The 20,070-nt window shown below is 37.4% G+C and overlaps 1 protein-coding gene across 4 annotated transcripts in view; it reads left to right on the plus strand.

Annotated features, from left to right (window-relative positions):
* pde1cb (phosphodiesterase 1C, calmodulin-dependent b) overlaps positions 1–20,070 on the plus strand; it is a 141,658-nt gene that overhangs the window by 25,699 nt on the left and 95,889 nt on the right. Inside the window, exons 1-2 of one of the 4 annotated variants that reach the window (XM_079612781.1) lie at positions 15,163–15,478; positions 19,248–19,274. The exons of 2 other annotated variants lie outside the window; for them this stretch is intronic. In XM_079612781.1, the coding sequence (XP_079468907.1) occupies positions 15,378–15,478; positions 19,248–19,274 (128 nt within the window). In that variant the 5' untranslated portion in view covers positions 15,163–15,377. Of the gene's footprint in view, positions 1–15,162; positions 15,479–19,247; positions 19,275–20,070 lie in introns of those variants that run through there. One more of the 4 variants, XM_079612782.1, reaches the window with a different exon arrangement.

The following is a 20,070-nucleotide window of genomic DNA, read 5'->3' on the forward strand; positions in this document are numbered from 1 at the left end:
AAACTCAAAATAAGACCCTGACAACTGTAGCGGCTAATGAAACTGAAGTCTCGCACATTCACAGAAAGTAGCTTACTTCCGCATTGCAAAATAAGGTGGATAGAATCAAACCCAACTAAGTAATCAAACCATGTCAGCGTGTCTACTATGGTTCAAAGAGTGCAGTCAGACCATTTAATTTGACCGTCAATGCTTTAGTTTGTTCAAACAGTGCCATTAAATAGAATTAAATAGAATAGAAAAACTGTTCTCAATGGACACTGTTTGAACAAACTAAAGCATTGACGGTCAAATGAAATATTGAAAATCTTACTTAGTTGATGGATCACTGAAGTTTAAATATCGATATAACTTTTAAACTCTTGCCTTCTGCCTGTTTGACTCTGCTGAGACAATCCAAAAAGTTGTATTTTGGGGTTTTGCCAAGATAGAGCATGAGTGGTAAGGCTTAGCACACTAATGAGCAATTTGATTTGTGTTGGGATAATTAATGAAGGCAGGTGTTGCATGTCACTGAAAGCCCTGTTTGTAGTGCACCACTAGAGAAGAAAGATGTCTTTGAGTGTGAAAGAAATGTGTGTTTTTGAGATTGGGTATGCTTATTGCTTCTTGTTGGGGAGGGGGGTCGAGGTGCTGACTGACATGTCATGTGACGAATCACAATATAGTTTTTTTTTTTTTTTAAGGAACATTTGGAGAGGATCAGTCTGGAAACAATGAAGACACAGTATTAGCATAAGAGAGTGAAATGAGAGAATGTGGGTCTGAAATTAATTGCAATTTTATCCTTTAAACGTGCAAAAAATGCATGCATGAGTGCAAAAAAGCATAACGCGGCTCCATAAAGTCTTTATCATACAATATGTCTGCTGACAAAACACTTTAAATGAAATGTCATATCATAAGAAATAGCCCTCATTGATTTTAACATGTATTAAATAACTTGTCTAATGACTCTGCTTATATTTACTCATTAGTGTGAGTGGCATTTGATTATTTTCATGAAGTATTCATTATGACGAACTCCAACCGAGAGTTGCCGCCCTTAAAATGATTGTTATTAATGGCGTGTTTGTTCCTGAGCCTGTTGTCAGAATGTAGTTATGCTCATTAGCGGCATTGTTAGCATAACCTGTTGCGGTATCGGAGGTTAAATTGATAAAAGAAATATTGCTTGGACTCGTTATCAAGCACATGTCTGACTCCTGTCGATATTACAATACCCTGAAATGGAAGAAAAGAACTGCACACATGGATAAAACAGACCGGGCGTTAGTTAAATGTGATTTATCGCATAATAAGCAAAGCTGTCAATTTAACATGCTAAATTGGTACAATTAAATATATTTGATGCATTGAGATCCAGGCAGGCAAGCAATGATTATGTCAAAAATCTAATTTGAATAAGGAATAACAAATTGATTAAGTAAAAATGTAAACTTATAAAGACATCAAATCGATTAAGTAATGGTTTAAACAAAAACCAGATCTATCTTATTCAATAGTTTATAATAAAGTCTAAAGTATTGTATCTAACAGATGAAGATTGTGAAGATCTGAGTATAAAGAAAGAAGGACTCAAAAGAAGTAAGACAAAAGAAGTAAGAATAAAAAGAGAAGTACAGAAGTGAAGAGCAAAATAAGTGGAGCAAATATATATGCAGGGAACTTATGTTCCTAAACTTATGTTTCGGTGTAGTAAGAAAAGGTCAAACAGACAAAGATGAAAATGGATATACGAGGTCGAGGTGTGGTTTGGACACCTTTAGAACAAAGACAGCGAAGCAATCATTTTAAAATATCATATCTTATCATAAAAACACGGTTTCTGGAAAAGAACACCTAGTACTGTGAATTACTAATTTTGAGAAATGATCACTCAGACAGTAGTTGGAAGGAATACAATATCAAAACACAAGAACATTGTAAAATCCAACATCTGTTCTAACTAACACTGTTTACAACCCCAATTCCAGAAAAAAATTCTACGCCAGCGTGTGAACGGCCTTACGTAAACATATCACCAGAATGATTGACACTTAGGTGGACCAATAGTATAGGCTACCCACCCGGAAAAAGAAAATCCTCCGCTATACCTTTAATTGTATTTTGTAATATAAACCATAAACCATAAAAAAAAAAAAAATGGGACAGAGGCATGTTTACCAATGTTTCACACATCACCTGTTAATTACACATTTTAATTGTTTGGGAATTGAGGATACTAATTGTTGAAGTTTTGCAAGTGGAATTTTTGCATAATCTTGCCTCACACAAGACAGCTGCTCAACAGTCCGTGGCCGTAGATGTCTGATTCTCCTTTTCATGATGGGCCATACATTTTCAATAGGAGACAGATTTCGACCCCTCTGCTGTTACATGTGCAGAATGAGGCCTGGCATTGTCTTGCTCTAATAACCATGGTTTTCCCAGGAAAGATGTCATCTTGATGGCAGTTTATGTCTCTGTACAATCCCAATACACGCCTCCACGTCAATGGTAGTCCCCCATGCCGTTTGCACGGATGCACCCCCATACCATGACAGATGTGTGCTTTTGAACATGTCGCTGATGAAAGTCTGGATTGTCCCTCTCGTCTTCTGGACTGTCGATGTCCAATTTTCCCAAAAACATGCTGAGATGTGGAATCCTCTGACCACAGCACATGTTCTCACTGTGTTCTGGACTATCTGAGATGAGCTCGGGCCCGGAGAACTCAGCAGCTTCTCGAACGGATGTATAGTTTTTTACTTGCGTAACAGAGATTTAAGTTGCATTCCTTGATGCAACCGCAGACTGTGTTAAAGGATAATTCCGGTATTTAACACCTTGAGTCTATATTGTAGTTTGTTTTGGATGAACAAGAGTGGTGGACAACATTTTTTTGACAATGGTTCCTCTCTCGAGTTTTTGACTATAAAAGAATTGGCCATGGACCCATTTAACATTGGAGTCAATGGGCATGTCCGAAAATGTCATTAAAACAACCTTTAACATTAGTTTTCAAAACTGTGCAACTCACCGAGTGATTAGTGATGTTAGTTGATGTTCCAGAAACAAAAAAAAGTGTTGCGAAATACAGTTTCTGTCGTGTTTTATTCGTCATTTTGTAAAATCCCATTGAATTCTGTTGAAGGACTGAGTGCTCGTTAATATAAATGCGCTACCGGAAACGGAAAGGGGGCTGTTTGCATTTGGTCGATGTAGTCTTTTTGCTCGCTTCCGTTTCTCATAAGGCTAGCGAGCAGAGCAACTGTGCTCCGGGAGAGTAAGCAAAAATAAACTAACAAAACCTTGAAAATATTGAAAGACGTGACCACTGACCAGTGCAATATGAAGTTGAACTCGACTGTGACCGTGAGTGTCCCGCGAGACATAAACATCGGTTATCGCCATCAAGTGGTCGGGAGTGTGCTAACGCTTCAGATTCAAATATTGAGCGGAAGTTACACGGTTGTGAAGTGTCTGAAAAAATAGTTCCACTATAGCAAAATAAACGGATTGGAATCATATATTGCGACGATATATTGTTTATAATCATCAACGAACACCACTAACCACTCTGTGAGTTTAACAGTTTTGTAAACGAACATTATTGGCTGTTTTAATGACATTTTCGGACATGCCCATTGACTCCAATGTTAAATGGGTCCATGGCCAATTCTATTATAGTCAAAAACTCGAGAGAGGAACCATTGTCAAAAAAATGTTGTCCACCACTCTTGTTCATCCCAAACAAACTACAATATAGACTCAAGGTGTTAAATACCTGAATTATCCTTTAAGTCACAACGGTTTTCCAATGTTCCCGAACACATGTGGCTGTATCTAACAGAGTAGCATGATGGGTTCTCATGCCGTGCCACATGAGGGCTCAAAGGTCATGCACATTTAACAGAAGTTTCCAGCTTTGCCCTACATGTACTCAGATTTCTCTGGATTCCCTGAATCTTTTCACAATATTATATATAGTAGATAGTGAAAGACCTAAATTGTTTGCAATCTAGCATTGAGAAATGTGATTTTTTAATTGTTTGACAATTCTCTCATGACATTTTTTTTCACCTAGTGGTTAGGGCTGGGCGATATGGCCTAAAAAATAAATAAATAAATAACTTGCATCACAATTATAAGTATATTGTCAAAACAGTTTGTGACTAAACAGAATTTTATTAAGTTTAGTGACAACACAAATGACAGGTATGCTACTGTTTTTATTATTGCTCGACACAAATTTCACAATTTCAATTCTTGTGATTTGATTCTGATCTTGATTCAATATCGATTCCTTTGGCTAAATATTAGGTACGTTATGTTAATTCCCCCCCTCCCCCCCTCCCCTTGGATATTGTTGTTTCCACGTACACTACACATTCGAGTTAATCGATACAATCGATTTATCGCCCAGCCCTACTAGTGGTGAGAGCAAGAGCGTGAAGTATCCCTTTAAGTGTTCTTTTTCCATGCAATCTGAAATTCTGAAAAGCTTTTTTAATGTGTGTTAGCATTGAGATCATCTATATGCTTGTATGTTTTCCACACAACTACAATTTTACTTACTTCAAAATAATGACTTAAATGACACTCAAAGTCAGAGATTTTACTTGAAAAATCAGGAAAGATCAGTCATCCTGATCCAAACTCATCGAAAATCATCATTTGGAAATCAAGCACTTTGTGTTCATGACATAAGAAATTGCATAAGAAAATGAACTTCTCTTGAGGTCAGAAGTGGGAAATTTCAACTCTGGTCTTGAAAGTGGCATCCACTGATCTTTCTGTTACGAAAGTTGCATTTGCAGATCTTTCTGTTTTAATAAAACAGACCACAAATATTGCTGACACATCTTGCACCATTAGCCATTTTTTTTTAAATGCTTTGAAAAATGAAAATGTCCTTTCCCCCTAATAAATGGCACATTTTAATGAGTAGCAAGTAGGAAATCATTGTCAGTGTGTCTTCGATTTTGCATCCATTTCGTTCCTTTTTTAAATAATAAAAGAGTGTAATATTGTACGCAGCTGGTGGTCTGATTGGGACTGCGGATCTGGTCTCTTCATCAAAGCTCTAATATCCCAGTTTATTGATTTAAGCAGCAACCCATTGATGGATATGAAGTTTGCCACTTCATGCCGAAGGTCATAAAGAGGTCAAGAGGAAAGGCCTCATTAGCATATACAGTCATCTGTGATCAGTGACGGCTCACATCAGAGAACCTGAGCTGTGTGTAATATTCTGAGAGCGTTGCATTGGGTTTCTCAAAGAAATAGTTTAGTTTACAGTCTTATCAGAGTACAGTAGCTCAAAATAATCCCAATTAGGCTAATAATTAAAAACCAGAGCTATTTGACTCGATTTATGACTTAAAATACAGTTGTTTCAGCCAAGGTCAGCTTGTCAGGAGATAATTGATAAATTACAGTCAATGTGAAATTGTCGTATTGATCTCAGGCAGTGTCAGGGTTTATGCATTAGCACAATCAATCACACACACACACACACACACACACACACACACACACACACACACACACACACACACACACACACACACACACACACACACACACACACACACACACACACACACACACACACACACGTAATTGGATCTTCATATCCATTTATTTATTTAGTCATTTATTTTGCCATGGATTTATTTATTTAATTTAGATTTTGGTAAATCTGGTTTGAGCTGATAAAGGTAAAACATTATTATTTTCCCCAGGAGGACGTTAATCCTTCCATTTAGCCCTGCTGTTGTGAAATTTTTCATTAGATTTTTGGTCATTAAATGGGCAAATCAAATTTCCCTCATTTAGCACTTCAGAACGACTTTGGCACCAGTTGCATGAGTATGCTAAAATCACTCCTTCAGACGGCCCTCATTAGCATGTGTGCTCTTAATAGTGATCACTTAATTCTCTTTTGACAATATGGCTTCACGGACTCATGTACTGTGACACAAGCGATTTGTAACATTTACAGGCGAGATGTCTCAATTTGTTCAGCGTGTCACATGGCATGTTCTTAATATTGGTTACTGTTATATTAACACTGTTAAACTCTCATTAAAGCCTCTGGATCAGATGCCGACAGATGATTGAAAGAATAATGTTACCATTCTTCAGTCGGACAGATAAACACTTTAAATCAGAACCTGAAATGAGCTGTGTGTGTGTGTGTGTGTGTGTGTGTGTGTGTGTGTGTGTGTGTGTGTGTGTGTGCTGACAAAATGTCAGGAATCTATTTGGAAAATATCAAACTTTAAATCATTCACTGGAACTCAATGAGACTTTTCAGATCTCTGACTCATTCTAAACCCACCTGGGACTCATTTGGCATCTCAGACCTTCATGCTATCCATAACCTACTCTGCCACAGTATATATTTTTGATAAAGTTCTTGTCTTTTTTGTGTGTGCAATATGCCGCAGATAGTCCACAAATGGTTTGTGGTTTTCCTCTTGGTTTGGCGTTTTCACATTCATGTGAGTTGTGCATTGGAGAGAGACCTTCTAATGTCCTCCTGTGAGACCTTTCCTCTGTCAACAGGGCTGCTGGGAATGACCTGTGACATTTGAGAGACTTTTACCTTTGTAGGCTGTGATGTCTGCTGGATTCTGTTGAACTCCAAAGACTTTTAAAACTGTTTAAAGAACCACTTGTTGGTGGTGAGCATCTAAAAAACATTCCTTTAGGGGCAAGAAACAGTCTAATGTTGCTCATTAGTGCTCATTATTTTTGTTGCATTCATATCTGGGTTGTCAGTCTGGTCCAAATATATAATTCAATTGGAAACTCTGTTCCAAAACGAAGTGAGTTAGTAACCTAGATGGTGTTAAGTAATAATACATTACAACATGACATCAGCTAATTAATATTCATGAGAAAAGCTGATTAGATTTGGCAGATTTTTTTTTTTTTAGATGCCCCTGGTCAAGTTTCATGTGTCTGATGGTGATGATGCGATAGGTCACAGTAGGTGACGTCATTGACGTTAGAAGCTCTCAGTCTCCACACACACACACACACACACACACACACACACACACACACACACACACACACACACACACACACACACACACACACACACACACACACACACAATAAACCTCACTTAAAATAAAAGAACTGAGTTGAGGCAGCAGAAAGAGCAATCGCCTTCAAACATTACCTTTGAAGAGCTCAGGGTCGACGGAGGGAACTGTTCGCATGTGCAGCACAGGGAGCTTCTCCATAGATGAAAGCAGGCCAGCGGTGATGTGTCTTTGAGACTTTGGCCTGGCATTATCTCCTGCATCAGGTAATTGAAAGGCCTCTGAAAGAGAAATCATCATCAGGAATGAACGGCAGGGAGGGAGACATAGGTAGAGCTGCAGCACCTAAAGGCAAAAACCGAGAGAGTGTCAGGGAGAGAGATAAACGGACAGGACGGTTTAAGTTAAATTCACTATTTAAATGGTGATTTGTAGTGCCGCTCGACTCAAATATTAGCGTTTCTCTCTCTCCACCCAAGACCAAATTCCAGGCAGAATTACCTACCCTTAGGTTTCAGGCACATAATGAGGACATGACTATGTCCTTGTAATTCAAATCGTTAAATAAACAAAGTTCTAAACTTTTTTTTATTAAAAATGTAAAAATGCTGAAAGTTTTCTTTGATGGGTAGGTTTATGTCAGCAGTATGCTTTGTTTCATTGTGTTTGTTCCTTCTTGACCATCTAGTCTGTGTCAGTTTTATTCAGCTAACCTGTTGTTCATAAATATACCAGAACTAAACAAAGGCAGTAATGAGTTAAAGTACTCAATCAGTTCTTGGTCTTCTCTTGACAGTGTTAAGAGGTTGTTTCCTGTGTTTTGATATTATTGTTGAATTAAACACTATTTACTGTAGTGATGGGAAGTTCGGATCATTTTACTGACTCCCGTTCGACCTCGTTCATCAAAATGAACAAATCTTTATTTCGAGTATTTTCGTTCATTTAAGTGGCTTTAAATGTTATACTTTTAACAGCTAAATTCCCCGAAAATATTTTGAATTAAGAAATATAGATTAATCAATAAAGCCAAATATATTTTACAGGGAACATAAATATACATTTATATTTTTTTTACAGGGAACATAAATATATATTTATATTTATGTTCCCTGTAAACTGTCTTTGGCTTTATTGACTAATCTATTTCTTAATTTGAGTATTTTCGTTCATTTAAGTGGCTTTAAATGTTATACTTTTAACAGCTAAATTCCCTGAAAATATTTTGAATTAAGAAATAGATGAATCAATAAAGCCAAAGATAGTTTACAGGGAACATAAATATAAATATATAAATAAGACTGGAGGACCACACTCGGGACTTGATTCTTCTGGCCTGCTTGAGTCAATACCCAGACCGCTTACTCTGCATTTTTTACTATAGCCAAGTCAAGTCAAGTCATCTTTATTTATATAGCGCTTTTTACAATACAGATTGTATCAAAGCAGCTTCACAGTGATAACATGAAAATAATACAAAAAAAAAACAATTTCATCATCATCCACCTTTAAGGCAGATCTATAATATCTGCCCTTAGTGAGCGGTCCAAGGCACGTCTCCTAGTGGACGGATAATAAAAATAATTTCGCTGTGTTTGTGGAGAGGGTGCTGGTATGTAATGGATCGAACCACTTACCATCTGCCTGGCTGAGGAGGAGATCACGAGCCCCACTCCACACCCAGATCCCAGCCTCCCATCTCCCTGCTGCACGGATCATTTGCACGAGCCCACCGCAGACAGGGAGACGAAGCCTGCTGCGACGCACGAGCACACACCGGAGAATAGGCCGAGGCAAGACATCGCCCTGGAGCGTGAGCTTCGCAAGATGTCTGAGCAGGTGTGTGAGCCAGCAACATCGTCCGTCATCGTAGGAGTCCTTGTGGAGTTCGAGGGGATGGAAAGGAGTCCCGCCCACACTACCGCCACGGAGGGTTAGGAGAAGCTGGCTTCTGGAACTAATTTTGAGGAATTCTTTAAAGAGGATATTACCCTGCCCCGACTGATCCCGCCCATGATGAACTCTCCTGTGCCCCTGCTGGTCCCGCCCAGCTTAGAGTCTCCTGTGTTCCCAGAATTCCCTCCCAGCCTTTCACCTCCTCTTCAAATTTAATCTAGTTTCTCTGCCAACCCTCCTCTGCCTCCCCTCTGTGGCGTGGATCCACGTCTGGCCTTCTGGCATCCACCTCCTCCTGGGCGAAGGAATCCCCTGGCTCTGCCTCCAGCCCCTGATCCCGTCACTCCACCTCGGCCAGTAAATGGTAAATGGACTGCATTTATATAGCGCTTTCACAGACCCAATGGCCACCAAAGCGCTTTACAATATTGCCTCACATTCACCCATTCACTCACTCATTCATACACCGACGGCGGTGTCAGCCATGCAAGGCGATCCAGCTCGTCGGGAGCAGCTGGGGTTAGGTGTCTTGCTCATGGACACCTCGACACTTGGTCAAGTGGAACCGGGGATTGAACCACCAACCTTCCGGTTTGTAGACAATCTACATGAACCACTGAGCCACTGCCGCCCCAGTAGTCCAGGCTCCTCTGTCTTGGCTCCTTCCTTGACTCAACCATGGACCATCAGACTTACTGCTCCGCCAGGCTCCCTCGATCCTCCTGCTCCAGCTCGGTCGGACGTCGCCTAGCCTGCACCACGGACTTGAGAGCTTTCTGCTGTGCTCCAACTCTCCACCCCTACAGGTCTGTACGGCTCCACCTCGGCCCTCAGTTGCTCCGACTCCAACCCTCTTTTCCTCCGGTTCCTCCCTTTATTTATAGATTATCAAGACAGAATATACTAATCAATGACTAGAAGATAACTACACATAAGCTACATAAATTCATTAACCATTCAGAAATGGCCTGTTGCTTCTACATGTTGTCACTTCTTCTTGAGTCTCTCCATCATTGTCTGACTCTGGTTTGAACATAAAAGGCTAAAGGTTTTTGAAATTTTCAGTGCATGTCTGTGTGAGGTAAAAGGACACAAGCTGTTGAAGCTCCACCCCCTTTGTCAGGATCAGCAGCTCATTTGCATTTAAAGGAACAGACACAAACGGTGCGTTTTTGCTCACCCTCAAAAAGTGACAATTTTAACATGCTATATATAAAATTATCTGTGTGGTATTTTGAGCTAAAACTTCACATACACACTCAGAGATTTATTTTACATCTTGTGAAAAGGGCATTATAACACCCCTTCAAGGAACTGCACACCCAGTTATTTTATTTATTTATGTAGTTACTTAGATTTTAGTTATTTAATTGTATTAATATTTTATCTATTTTCTGAATATATATATATATATATATATATATATATATTTGCAATATATATAATACCTATATGTGAGAATTTCATTATATTATAGCTGCTTTACCAGTGACAGATCTTATTTGGAGGGCTCTAGGTCTGAAATCGACCTATTTTCCCCTTTCTACTCACATCAGGATAGTCACTAGTGAAGGGTTTCCCATCAGCCAATCAGTGTTGTCATGACATTATCCGGCGATGATTACTCGCATGACATTTAACTCTCAAAGTGACCTTAAAATGTCCCATTGAAATGAACTGAAATGTTATCGGATAATTTTAGGCCTACTTTCCACAGAACTCTCTCTGAGAATTCTCTCTCTACTGTTTGTAAAACTACTACTTTTAATAAACGGATACACTTTTTGTATTAAGATTTATATCTTAAATATAACAGTTATATTATTATTCTCATTATTGCAAAACTGATTTTGTTCTGAATATTAGCAACACACAGTCACACACCAGAATGTTTTGTGGAAATCTGCCGCACTAACCTGCTGCTGTGTCTCGCCTTTCAATCACAGCTGTCCCTGAATGTCTCCCTGGAGAAAAAACATTTCCAGCGTGAGGAATTAGATCTCTGCATTAGTCTCAGGCCGGTCAGCCCTGCTCTCAGCCTTATTGGATTTTCGAGGTGTTCAGGAAACTCCATTATGTAATGGCCCCATTGTGTGAAGCAGATGGAAAATTCAAAAGCACAAGAAACAAAAAGAGGGAAAAACTTAATCAATAGTTTTTTTTCAAAAGAGCAGTGTAAGGCAACGTAAGTAAACCACAGCTTGGTTTTACGACTCTATTAGAGTTTGATGTTTTTATTCAGATGAATATGCTATAATAAAAACAACATTTACTGTATAGAGTACTGGATGCTTTTGCAATAAACATTTAAGCTAAACTGTTGCTGCAAGCAATGAACCCTAAGTACATTATTATAATTTTTAAGTTATTAGCAGTTTAAAAAGATTCGTTTGAAATAAATTTAAGAAATGTGACTTTCAGGGCAAATTAGCATGAGAGCGCAATTCCAAAAAAGCGCCGATGGGAGTGGAAATTTAAGCGCGTGATCTACTGAGGACGCTCAAATTAAAGAAGACAGACTCAGCCGGATCATTTCCATAATGACCGACACAATCTACCAATTAGCAAACCATTAGCAAGCTTTTTTTGGTGGTAAATTATGGTGCAAATACCAGTAAATTGACTAGAGCAAACCTTAGTAAATCACCTTGCATGATTCATTTAAATATTCTCCTCCCATAAATTTGTCTGAAAGGGAAACTCCAAAAAATGCATATGCAATAAGGTCAGCCGCAAAAATAACTCTGTCCATGCCTTTTCAGCGCTCATTTTTCACTGTGTGTCTTCAGTAAATCCTGACAGTTTTTTAACACCAAAAGAGTTTGCGCTGGAGCAAGCAGTAAGTAAATCTGGCCCTAGGGCTTTTAAATGTAGATTGTGATGTCTTTTGTTCATTACAGTTCAAAAGGTTTGGGTCATTAAGATTTTTTTTAATGCTTTTGAAAGAGTCTTATACTCACCAAGGCAACATTTATTTGGATTTATTATTATGAATTTTTAGCATCATTACAGGCTTCAGTGTCACATGATCCTTCATTTGCTGCTCAAGAGACATTTCTTATTATTATCAATATTAAAACAGCTGTGCGACTTACTATTTTTGTGGAAACTGTATTAATAAAAAAAAAATCCTGAAAAAATCTGTCAAAGTTCAAAATATTGTTAGAAATATTTTGTAACATTATAAATAGGGCTGTAACGATTAATCGCGATTAATCGAAATCCAAAATAAAAGTTTGTGTTTACATAATATATGTGTGTGTATTGTGTATAATTATTTTGTATATATAAATACACACACATGCATGTATATATTTGAGAAATATTTGCATTTATATACTGCATATATATTTTTATATTATATATACATATAACTATTTTATATATAAATAACACATTTTTATTAAATGTATACATGCATGTGTGTGTATTTATATATACAAAATAATTATACACAATACACACACATATATTATGTAAACACAAACTTTTATGTTGGATTTCGATTAATCGCGATTAATCGTTACAGCCCTAATTATAAATGTCATTGCTGCCAAAAACAAAACAAAAAAACTGACTGACTGACTCCCAAACTTTTGAACAGTGTATATCTGAGCACAGTTTGAGACACTGAGATCTTTTGTGAAAATTTAGAAAAGATCCACAAGTTTAAATCTAATAAGTGAGAGTCTCCATTTGTGACCCTGGACCACAAAACCAGTCACATGGGTACATTTTTGAAATTGAGATTTATACATAATCGGAAAGCTCAATAAATAAGCTTTCCATTGCTGCATGGTTGGTTTCTTAGGATAGGACATTATTTGGCCGAGATACAACTATTTGAAAATCTGAAATCTGAGGGTGCCAAAAAAATCGAAACTTTGAGAAAATCGCCTTTAAAGTTGTCCATTTATGTTTGCAATTGTGCTGCATTCACTCACAAAAAATAAATGTTTTATATATTTACGGAAATTTACTAAATCTCTTCATGGAATATGATCTTTACTTAATATCCTAATGATTTTTGGCATAAAAGATAAATCGATAATTTTGACCCATACTGTGTCATTACCGTATTGTTGGCTATTGCCACAAATATACCCGTGCGATTTGTGATTGGTTTTGCTCTCCATAATCTTACTGCTCTCTTGGAGAGCCAATTGAGATGTTAAACTTCCATAAAGCTCAGCTACTACTCTAAAAAATGCTGGGTTGTTTTAACCCAATTTTGGGTCAAATATGGACAAACCCAGCCATTGGGTTAAATTTTTAAATAGCATTTTTGATCCAATGTTTGGGTTTGTCCATATTTGACCCAAAATTGGGTTAAAACAACCCAGCATTTTTCAGAGTGTATAGAGAATGAATTGATAATGCTCCTATATTCTATAGAATTTATGAATTTGTTTGTTATCAAGTTATCTCCTGATTGTCATGACAAATCTGTTTTTCATCTGCGAGTCCTGAAAAAACTGAGCAATCATTGGGTCATTTAGTAAACAGAATGTGAGAATAGAGTGCTTCAGAGTGTGTGAATGTTTGTGTTCATGCGTATCTGACAGGGGTGGCATATAATCTCACTCCACTGATGCACCGCTTTACAGCTGCAGGCTGATTGGCCTCTTCATCTCCCCAGTCACAGTTTGTGTCATTAACTGCTTTTCTGTTTCCCTTTTGCCTCCTCACCTCCTCTGTCTTTTCTCTCTCCAGCATAATAGGATGCCTAAATGTTATTGCGTTGCTATTTCATAGCCAAGGGGCGTGTTTTTGCATCCATTTGCACAATTGATAATTTTTTTGCTAATTGTTTTTTAAGTAAACATGCTAGACGGAAATCGTTGACTGTTGCAGCATGTCTTGTTGTTTTATCAGCATCTCACATCATAAGCACCACATTTTAAAGATGTCCTCCCAAGTTAAAAACGGTTCATGCCTGTCCATTCTTGTGCAGTTGGCCTGTTCTTTTAATACAAAAACAAATTTCACACCAGTCAAATGAAGCAAACTCTGATGGCAAACAAACCAAAAGTTCTAGTGTGAAAGTCTAAATTATGTTGCATTTAGGTAAGTTTGTCTCAATGTTTCTTCAAAAAAAAAAAAAAGTTCTATAATGAAACTCTAGATGGCGCAGGCTGATTCTGGTTCTTATTTCAATCTGCTTGCAATCCCATCATTTTCTATAGGGCACAGCTGATTGGTTCCTGCTGTATCAGTAGCCAATGAGCTCGCTGCTTAACCTTCAAACACTGGTCAGCATTGTCTGTAGTAGCAGCTGTTCAGAAACCCTCCACCTTCCCCAGCTCCACCTGTATAGATCTGTACATCTGCAGCAGGCCTTACTTGCTCACAGCAGTGTGTTGTGGACGTATTGGCAGTAGCAAATCCCGTACAATTGTTTTTTTAATCGTTTTCAAGTGTTTCGTTGATTTTTTTTTTTTTTTTTTTTTTTTTTTTTTGCATCTCACACCATAAGTACCACATTTTTAGCATATTTTGTCAAGTTAAAAACCATTGAGTTTTTCAAAATGCCTCTGCAGTGCAGACACGTGCATGTTCATTGTTTTGCATTTCGTCTATATATTTGTATTTTTTTAATGCAAGAACGACGACTTGCACAGTACTCAAATACACTAAACTCTGAAGGCAAATGAACCAAAAGCTCTAGTGTGAAGGTCAAAAGTAAGCTTGTCTCAAGATGTTTCCTCAAAACAAATTTAGCAGATGTTATTACAAAGAAGTAAAACTAGAAGCAAATGAGACATTTGCTTACTTAAGAGTGTATACATTTATGTGTTCTAGACAGTATATCTCAGATCATTCAGTCTTGGAAGAATTCGGGAAATGTCCATATTAAGATGTCTGACATTTGATTGGTATCTTTGCGAATATGAGCACATTCAGACCTCTTCTGGCACTCTGGAGACGCATGTGAGATGTTTTTTTTCCCCCCTCAGCAGACTCAAACAAAAGCCTCCGTTTAATCTCATTCCTGTCTAGGAGAAACAATTGAGATATTAAAGAGATGTCATTTGTGATTTGTCCTGTGGGAAGAGTCCCAGTTTGTCATTATTGATCATACTGTCATCCCCGCTGGAGGCTTTAGTCACGCTCAACTCCTCTCGCCAACACTCGTGTCGTGAAATCAGGAGTCTGGGTTAATCTGGACTGCGCTGTATTTTTGAGAGAGCGTGAGAGAGAGAGAGAGAGAGAGAGAGAGAGAGAGAGAGAGAGAGAGAGAGAGAGAGCGAGCGTACTGCAGTACCGTCACACTCTCCCTGTGCTCAGACCCGGCGTGGAGCACGAGGGACAGGAGGAGGAGGAGGCAAGAACGGGGCTTGATGACTGCAGCGTCCCGACCACAGCTCATCTGAAGAGGGGAATCGCTCTCCTATGCTCCGGCTCTGGGATTAAGTTTTTTTTTCTTGTCTTGACATCATGGAGTCTCCCACCAGAGAGATCGAGGAGTTTGAAAGCACGTCGCTCAAGTACTTACAGCCCGACCAGATCGAGAAAATCTGGCTCCGACTGCGTGGACTGTGAGTATGAGTTTTTTCAACAGGTTTTCTTGTGTTTTTTTGTGTACAGTATGTGTGTGTGTGTGTGTGTGTGTCGACCAAGAGGCTGTATCACATGTAAACATGTCAAGGTCACTTTCCACCCCAAAATCAAAAGGAAAAAAATATAATTTATAATCTGCACAAAGCCCCTAAAGCTTCGTTAGGACTGTTTGAGACATAAGTTTTTAATGACATTTAGTTGTTCAACAAAAAAAAAAAAATCACACTTTTTGTTTAAATCAGCATAAATTAAACGCAGTACAACAAATTCTATCATGATGAACAAATACTTTTAAACAATAAAATAATGATTAATAAAAAATAAACATTAAAAAATATATAACTCTTTTTTTATTCTCTCATTTTTTGGGAGTGTAAAATGACTTAATTTTCTGGACAGATTTTAGAAGAAAAATGTAAAAAAAAGAAAGAAAGTATATTCACAAATATTATTCTTTAAATTAGTCACTGTTCATATGAAAGTTATTGTGATTTTATTCACTATTCAATGAGGTCATTTCAGAGACGTATATATTTTATATATTAAACAGCTCCATCATCTGTAGAAAAACGAATCTCTTTCGATGTCAATCAGTTTTTCTCTCTGGCTGTTATTGGGAGACTGGAGAAAAAGTCTCTTATTGTCCCAGAACTCAGGAAATGAAATGCAATTTCCTCACTATGTGTGAAGAAGAAAGGATGAGTGAGAGGAGGAGAAAGAAAAAGCGAATGAAAGCAAGAAGGAGATGATTGAGGGCTTGTTTATCTCCTCTCATTTTTCTCCCTTCATGCTGTAGAATAGTAACTTTCTTCTGTTATGTTTGAAGTGTGTGTGTGTGTGTTTCTCAACATGAAATCAAGTTGGCCCTGTTTAGTTTCTTAAACATGTTTCTGGCCCTATTGATCAGTTTGCGTTAATCCAAAGAAGAAACCGTCTGTCTTCATAATCTTTCATCCAAATATATGAACTTGTTCCAAAATGAATTTCCTTTTCTGCTGACGTAAACAAGTAGTCCTATTTCAACTCCTCCCCTCCAACCACCTGTCAGACACTTTTCATGATCCAATCAATTCCTTATGGACAAAATTATGTCCCTCCCATCTTATTTTACTTGTTAAATATCATATACTTCACTTGAACATTCAGAGTCATTTTACATATGTATATATTATATAGGAATTGTTCGCCTAAAAATGTAATACACAATCAATTTAAATAGTTAATTCAAACATGTGTTTTGCTGAATATCAAAGCTGTTCTTTTCCTTACAATGACCGCAGATAAGTAACCTGTTGCTGTCAAGCTAAAAAAAAAACATCCAAAAGCACCATCAAAGTGCATATAACCTAATTGGGTCCCACTTTATATTAAGTGGCCCTAATACCTGTGAACTTACATGGTAACTACATGTGTACATAGTATGTAACTAGAGGTCAAGTACACATTAGTACATAGTATCTACAACTGTATTATTAGTGTAACTACACGTATGTAACAACCCACGTAATGGTATGTGTAAGTACAAATGTGTAACAGGACATTGGTAACAACACTTTTTTCACATTAGTAAGTACACATGTGTAACAGGAATTATGTAACTACATTTTGTAACAACAATATGTAGCCTATTTGTTGATCCAATTCCACATGCAGTCTTAGATACTGCAGTTACCAGTTTGGGTATAAATGTATTTAATTTCCAACAAGTGGACAGTTCCTATGGAATTATCATGTAACGACACTGATGTACAAAACAATTACCTGGTAACACTTTACAATAAAGTTCATTTATTAAACATTATTTAATGTATTAACTAACATGAACAATACATTTGTTACAGTATTTATGAATCTTTGTTAATGTTAGTTAATATGAATAAAGCTGTTCATTGTTTGTTCATGTTAGTTCACAGTGCATTAACTCATGTTAACAAGATTTTAATAAAGTATTAGTAAATGTCGAAATTAACATTAACAAAGATGAATAAATGCTGTATAAGTGCAGTTCATTATTAGTTAATGTTAACTAATGTAGTTAACTAATGTTAACTAATGAACCTTATTGTAAAGTGTTACCGTTACCATGTAACACTGGTATCACAAGGTGAAACTTTAGTTGTAATTCAACATTAGTCCTGCCAGTCATAAATACATGTATTCCAACTGGTAACTGCAGTATCTAAAACTGCATGTGGAAGTGGAACAACAAATAGGCTACATATTGTTGTTACAAAATGTAGTTACATAATTCCTGTTACACATGTGTACTTACTGAAGTGAAAAAAATTTGTTACCAATGTCCTGTTACACATTTGTACTTACACATACCATTCTGAGGGTTGTTACATACGTGTAGTTACACTAATAATACAGTTGTAGATACTATGTACTAATGTGTACTTACACTGTAGTTACATACTATGTACACATGTAGTTACCATGTAAGTTCACAGGTATTAGGGCCACTTAATATAAAGTGGGACCCATAATTGACATCACAGCTGGTGTATATGCATGTGCACAAATTGAATTTGTTTTATTTGTGAATAAGCACTTTTGCTGTTCTGTTTAACAGAGGGCAAAACAAGTGCTCTTTTTGCCTAAAATGACACCAGTCCCTTTACTGGGTTTGGATGGTTGGCCATCACAGGACGTCAGGCCAGTTCACCGGCTGTTAAGCTGTTTTGCAGTGTTTTGGGCATGTAGATATATGTGGATGTTAAAGGTTACTGCAGTGGGTAAATCTGACCGCATCAGCATTTAATCTCACCGAAAGCCTCAAACATGCACAGCTGTCATGGGTGTGTGCGCGTACAGTATGTGGACATGGCAATGCATGTGCCCTTGTGTGCATACAACCTCTTAATGGTGTGAAGCAGTACTCATAATTGTGTTTGGTGACTTCAGAAAGAAAAGAAGGAGTTTCCTTCTCTTATGAAAGCAATTTCAGGCACCAGTGATAGTGGCTCATGGCAGGAATGAGTAATGATTGGGCAGCTCAGGTTTTTCCTGTGCGCTGACTAATTGCTTCACCGTCCTTGTGTTGTTAATGGGCTTTTTGGAGACACATATATGGACCGTTAGGGACACCGTAAATACATACCAGAAGAAGTGGCGCTTTAAACAGCCTGTAAGTCATAAATGCTTGGATTCTTAATGGAGGCTAAGAGGTTTAATGGCTTGCCTCAAAAACTGAAAAGATTAGATTTTTTCCATTTTATTTATTTAAACCAGAAAGGGCGTGCTTTGCATGTGGAGACCATTTTATGTAATCTTAAAAGTATATAATATAACGAGGTTTTCTCATGAATATTAATATTCATCTTTACAGAATGTTACAGTTATACATTTATAAATGCATTAGACCACTATTCAAATGTGATCTTAGCCTCAAAAATATGTTATAAGTTCTAAATATGTTCCCAATATGAAAACATTATTTCTGAACATTCAAAATTCCATTTTAGCATTCTTCAAACATTGACATTGTTACTTTTGAACGCTCTCAGACCAGATAACATTCAACGAACACACAGGAAGAACAATTGTTCAAAATTTGAGGAAACTTTGCCAGAACTTTAGCTAAAGTTCTTAGAACGTTTCCTGTTAACAGAAACAGCAGGGTTTAAAATGTAGATTGTGTGTGTTTGTGTATGCGTGTGTGTTTATTATTACAGAATTGATTAAAATATTATTGTGAACAGTAGCCAAATGCAGGTTTTTAACATGGTGTTTGTTTTGTTTCAGGAGGAAGTACAAGAAAACTTCACAGAGGTAAGACAGTGAAGATCTGAGGTGTCTGAACTCATCACTGTCCTCTGTGAACAAACACTTTCAGCAATAAATGTGATTTTTCTAATATTTGTGCTTCATGTAACTTGTATGTATATGCCAGATTCAGTAACATTAACCTTAAGCATGGTCTCCCTGATGGAAAACTCAACTAAAACTACCTTAGGGTAGATGGTTTGCTGGTCTAAGCTGGTTTAGGTGGTTGAACTCCTTCCTAGTAAAATCTCTCATAGCTTTTAAATGGTCAGGCTGTTTTTTTTAAACATGTCAAATGGAATGTTGCTGTTCCAATGTGGTCTAAATTTTCTAAAAGTTCTTAAGGAGTAGTTCACTTTCAAAAAAATAATTCCAGAAAATGTCCTTACCCCCCATGTCATACAAGATGTCCATTTCTTTCTTTCTTCAGTCGAAAAGAATTAAAGGTTTTAATGGATTTTTAAAGTATCCATATAACTATAATATGACTTCAATGGCAACCAACGGATTGAAGTTCCAAATGTCATTCTCAATGCAGCTTCAAAGGCTCAACACGATCCCAGTCGAGAAATAAGGATCTTATCTAGCGAAACGATCGCATTTTCTATCGGTCAAACTTTTTAACCACAAATGCCCGTCTTGTACCATCTCTGAGATGCGCCACGCATTGCATCATCACGTTGGAAAGGTCACGCGTGACATCGTTAAACATCCAGGATATGACAAGTACAAAACAATAAACTGACACAAATGCATATACATACGTGTCATTAAACGTACAATAACTTTGAACAGTCCTACT

This window comes from Phoxinus phoxinus (genome assembly GCF_949152265.1).
Source record: "Phoxinus phoxinus genome assembly, chromosome: 5".
NCBI classification, from domain to species: domain Eukaryota; kingdom Metazoa; phylum Chordata; class Actinopteri; order Cypriniformes; family Leuciscidae; genus Phoxinus; species Phoxinus phoxinus.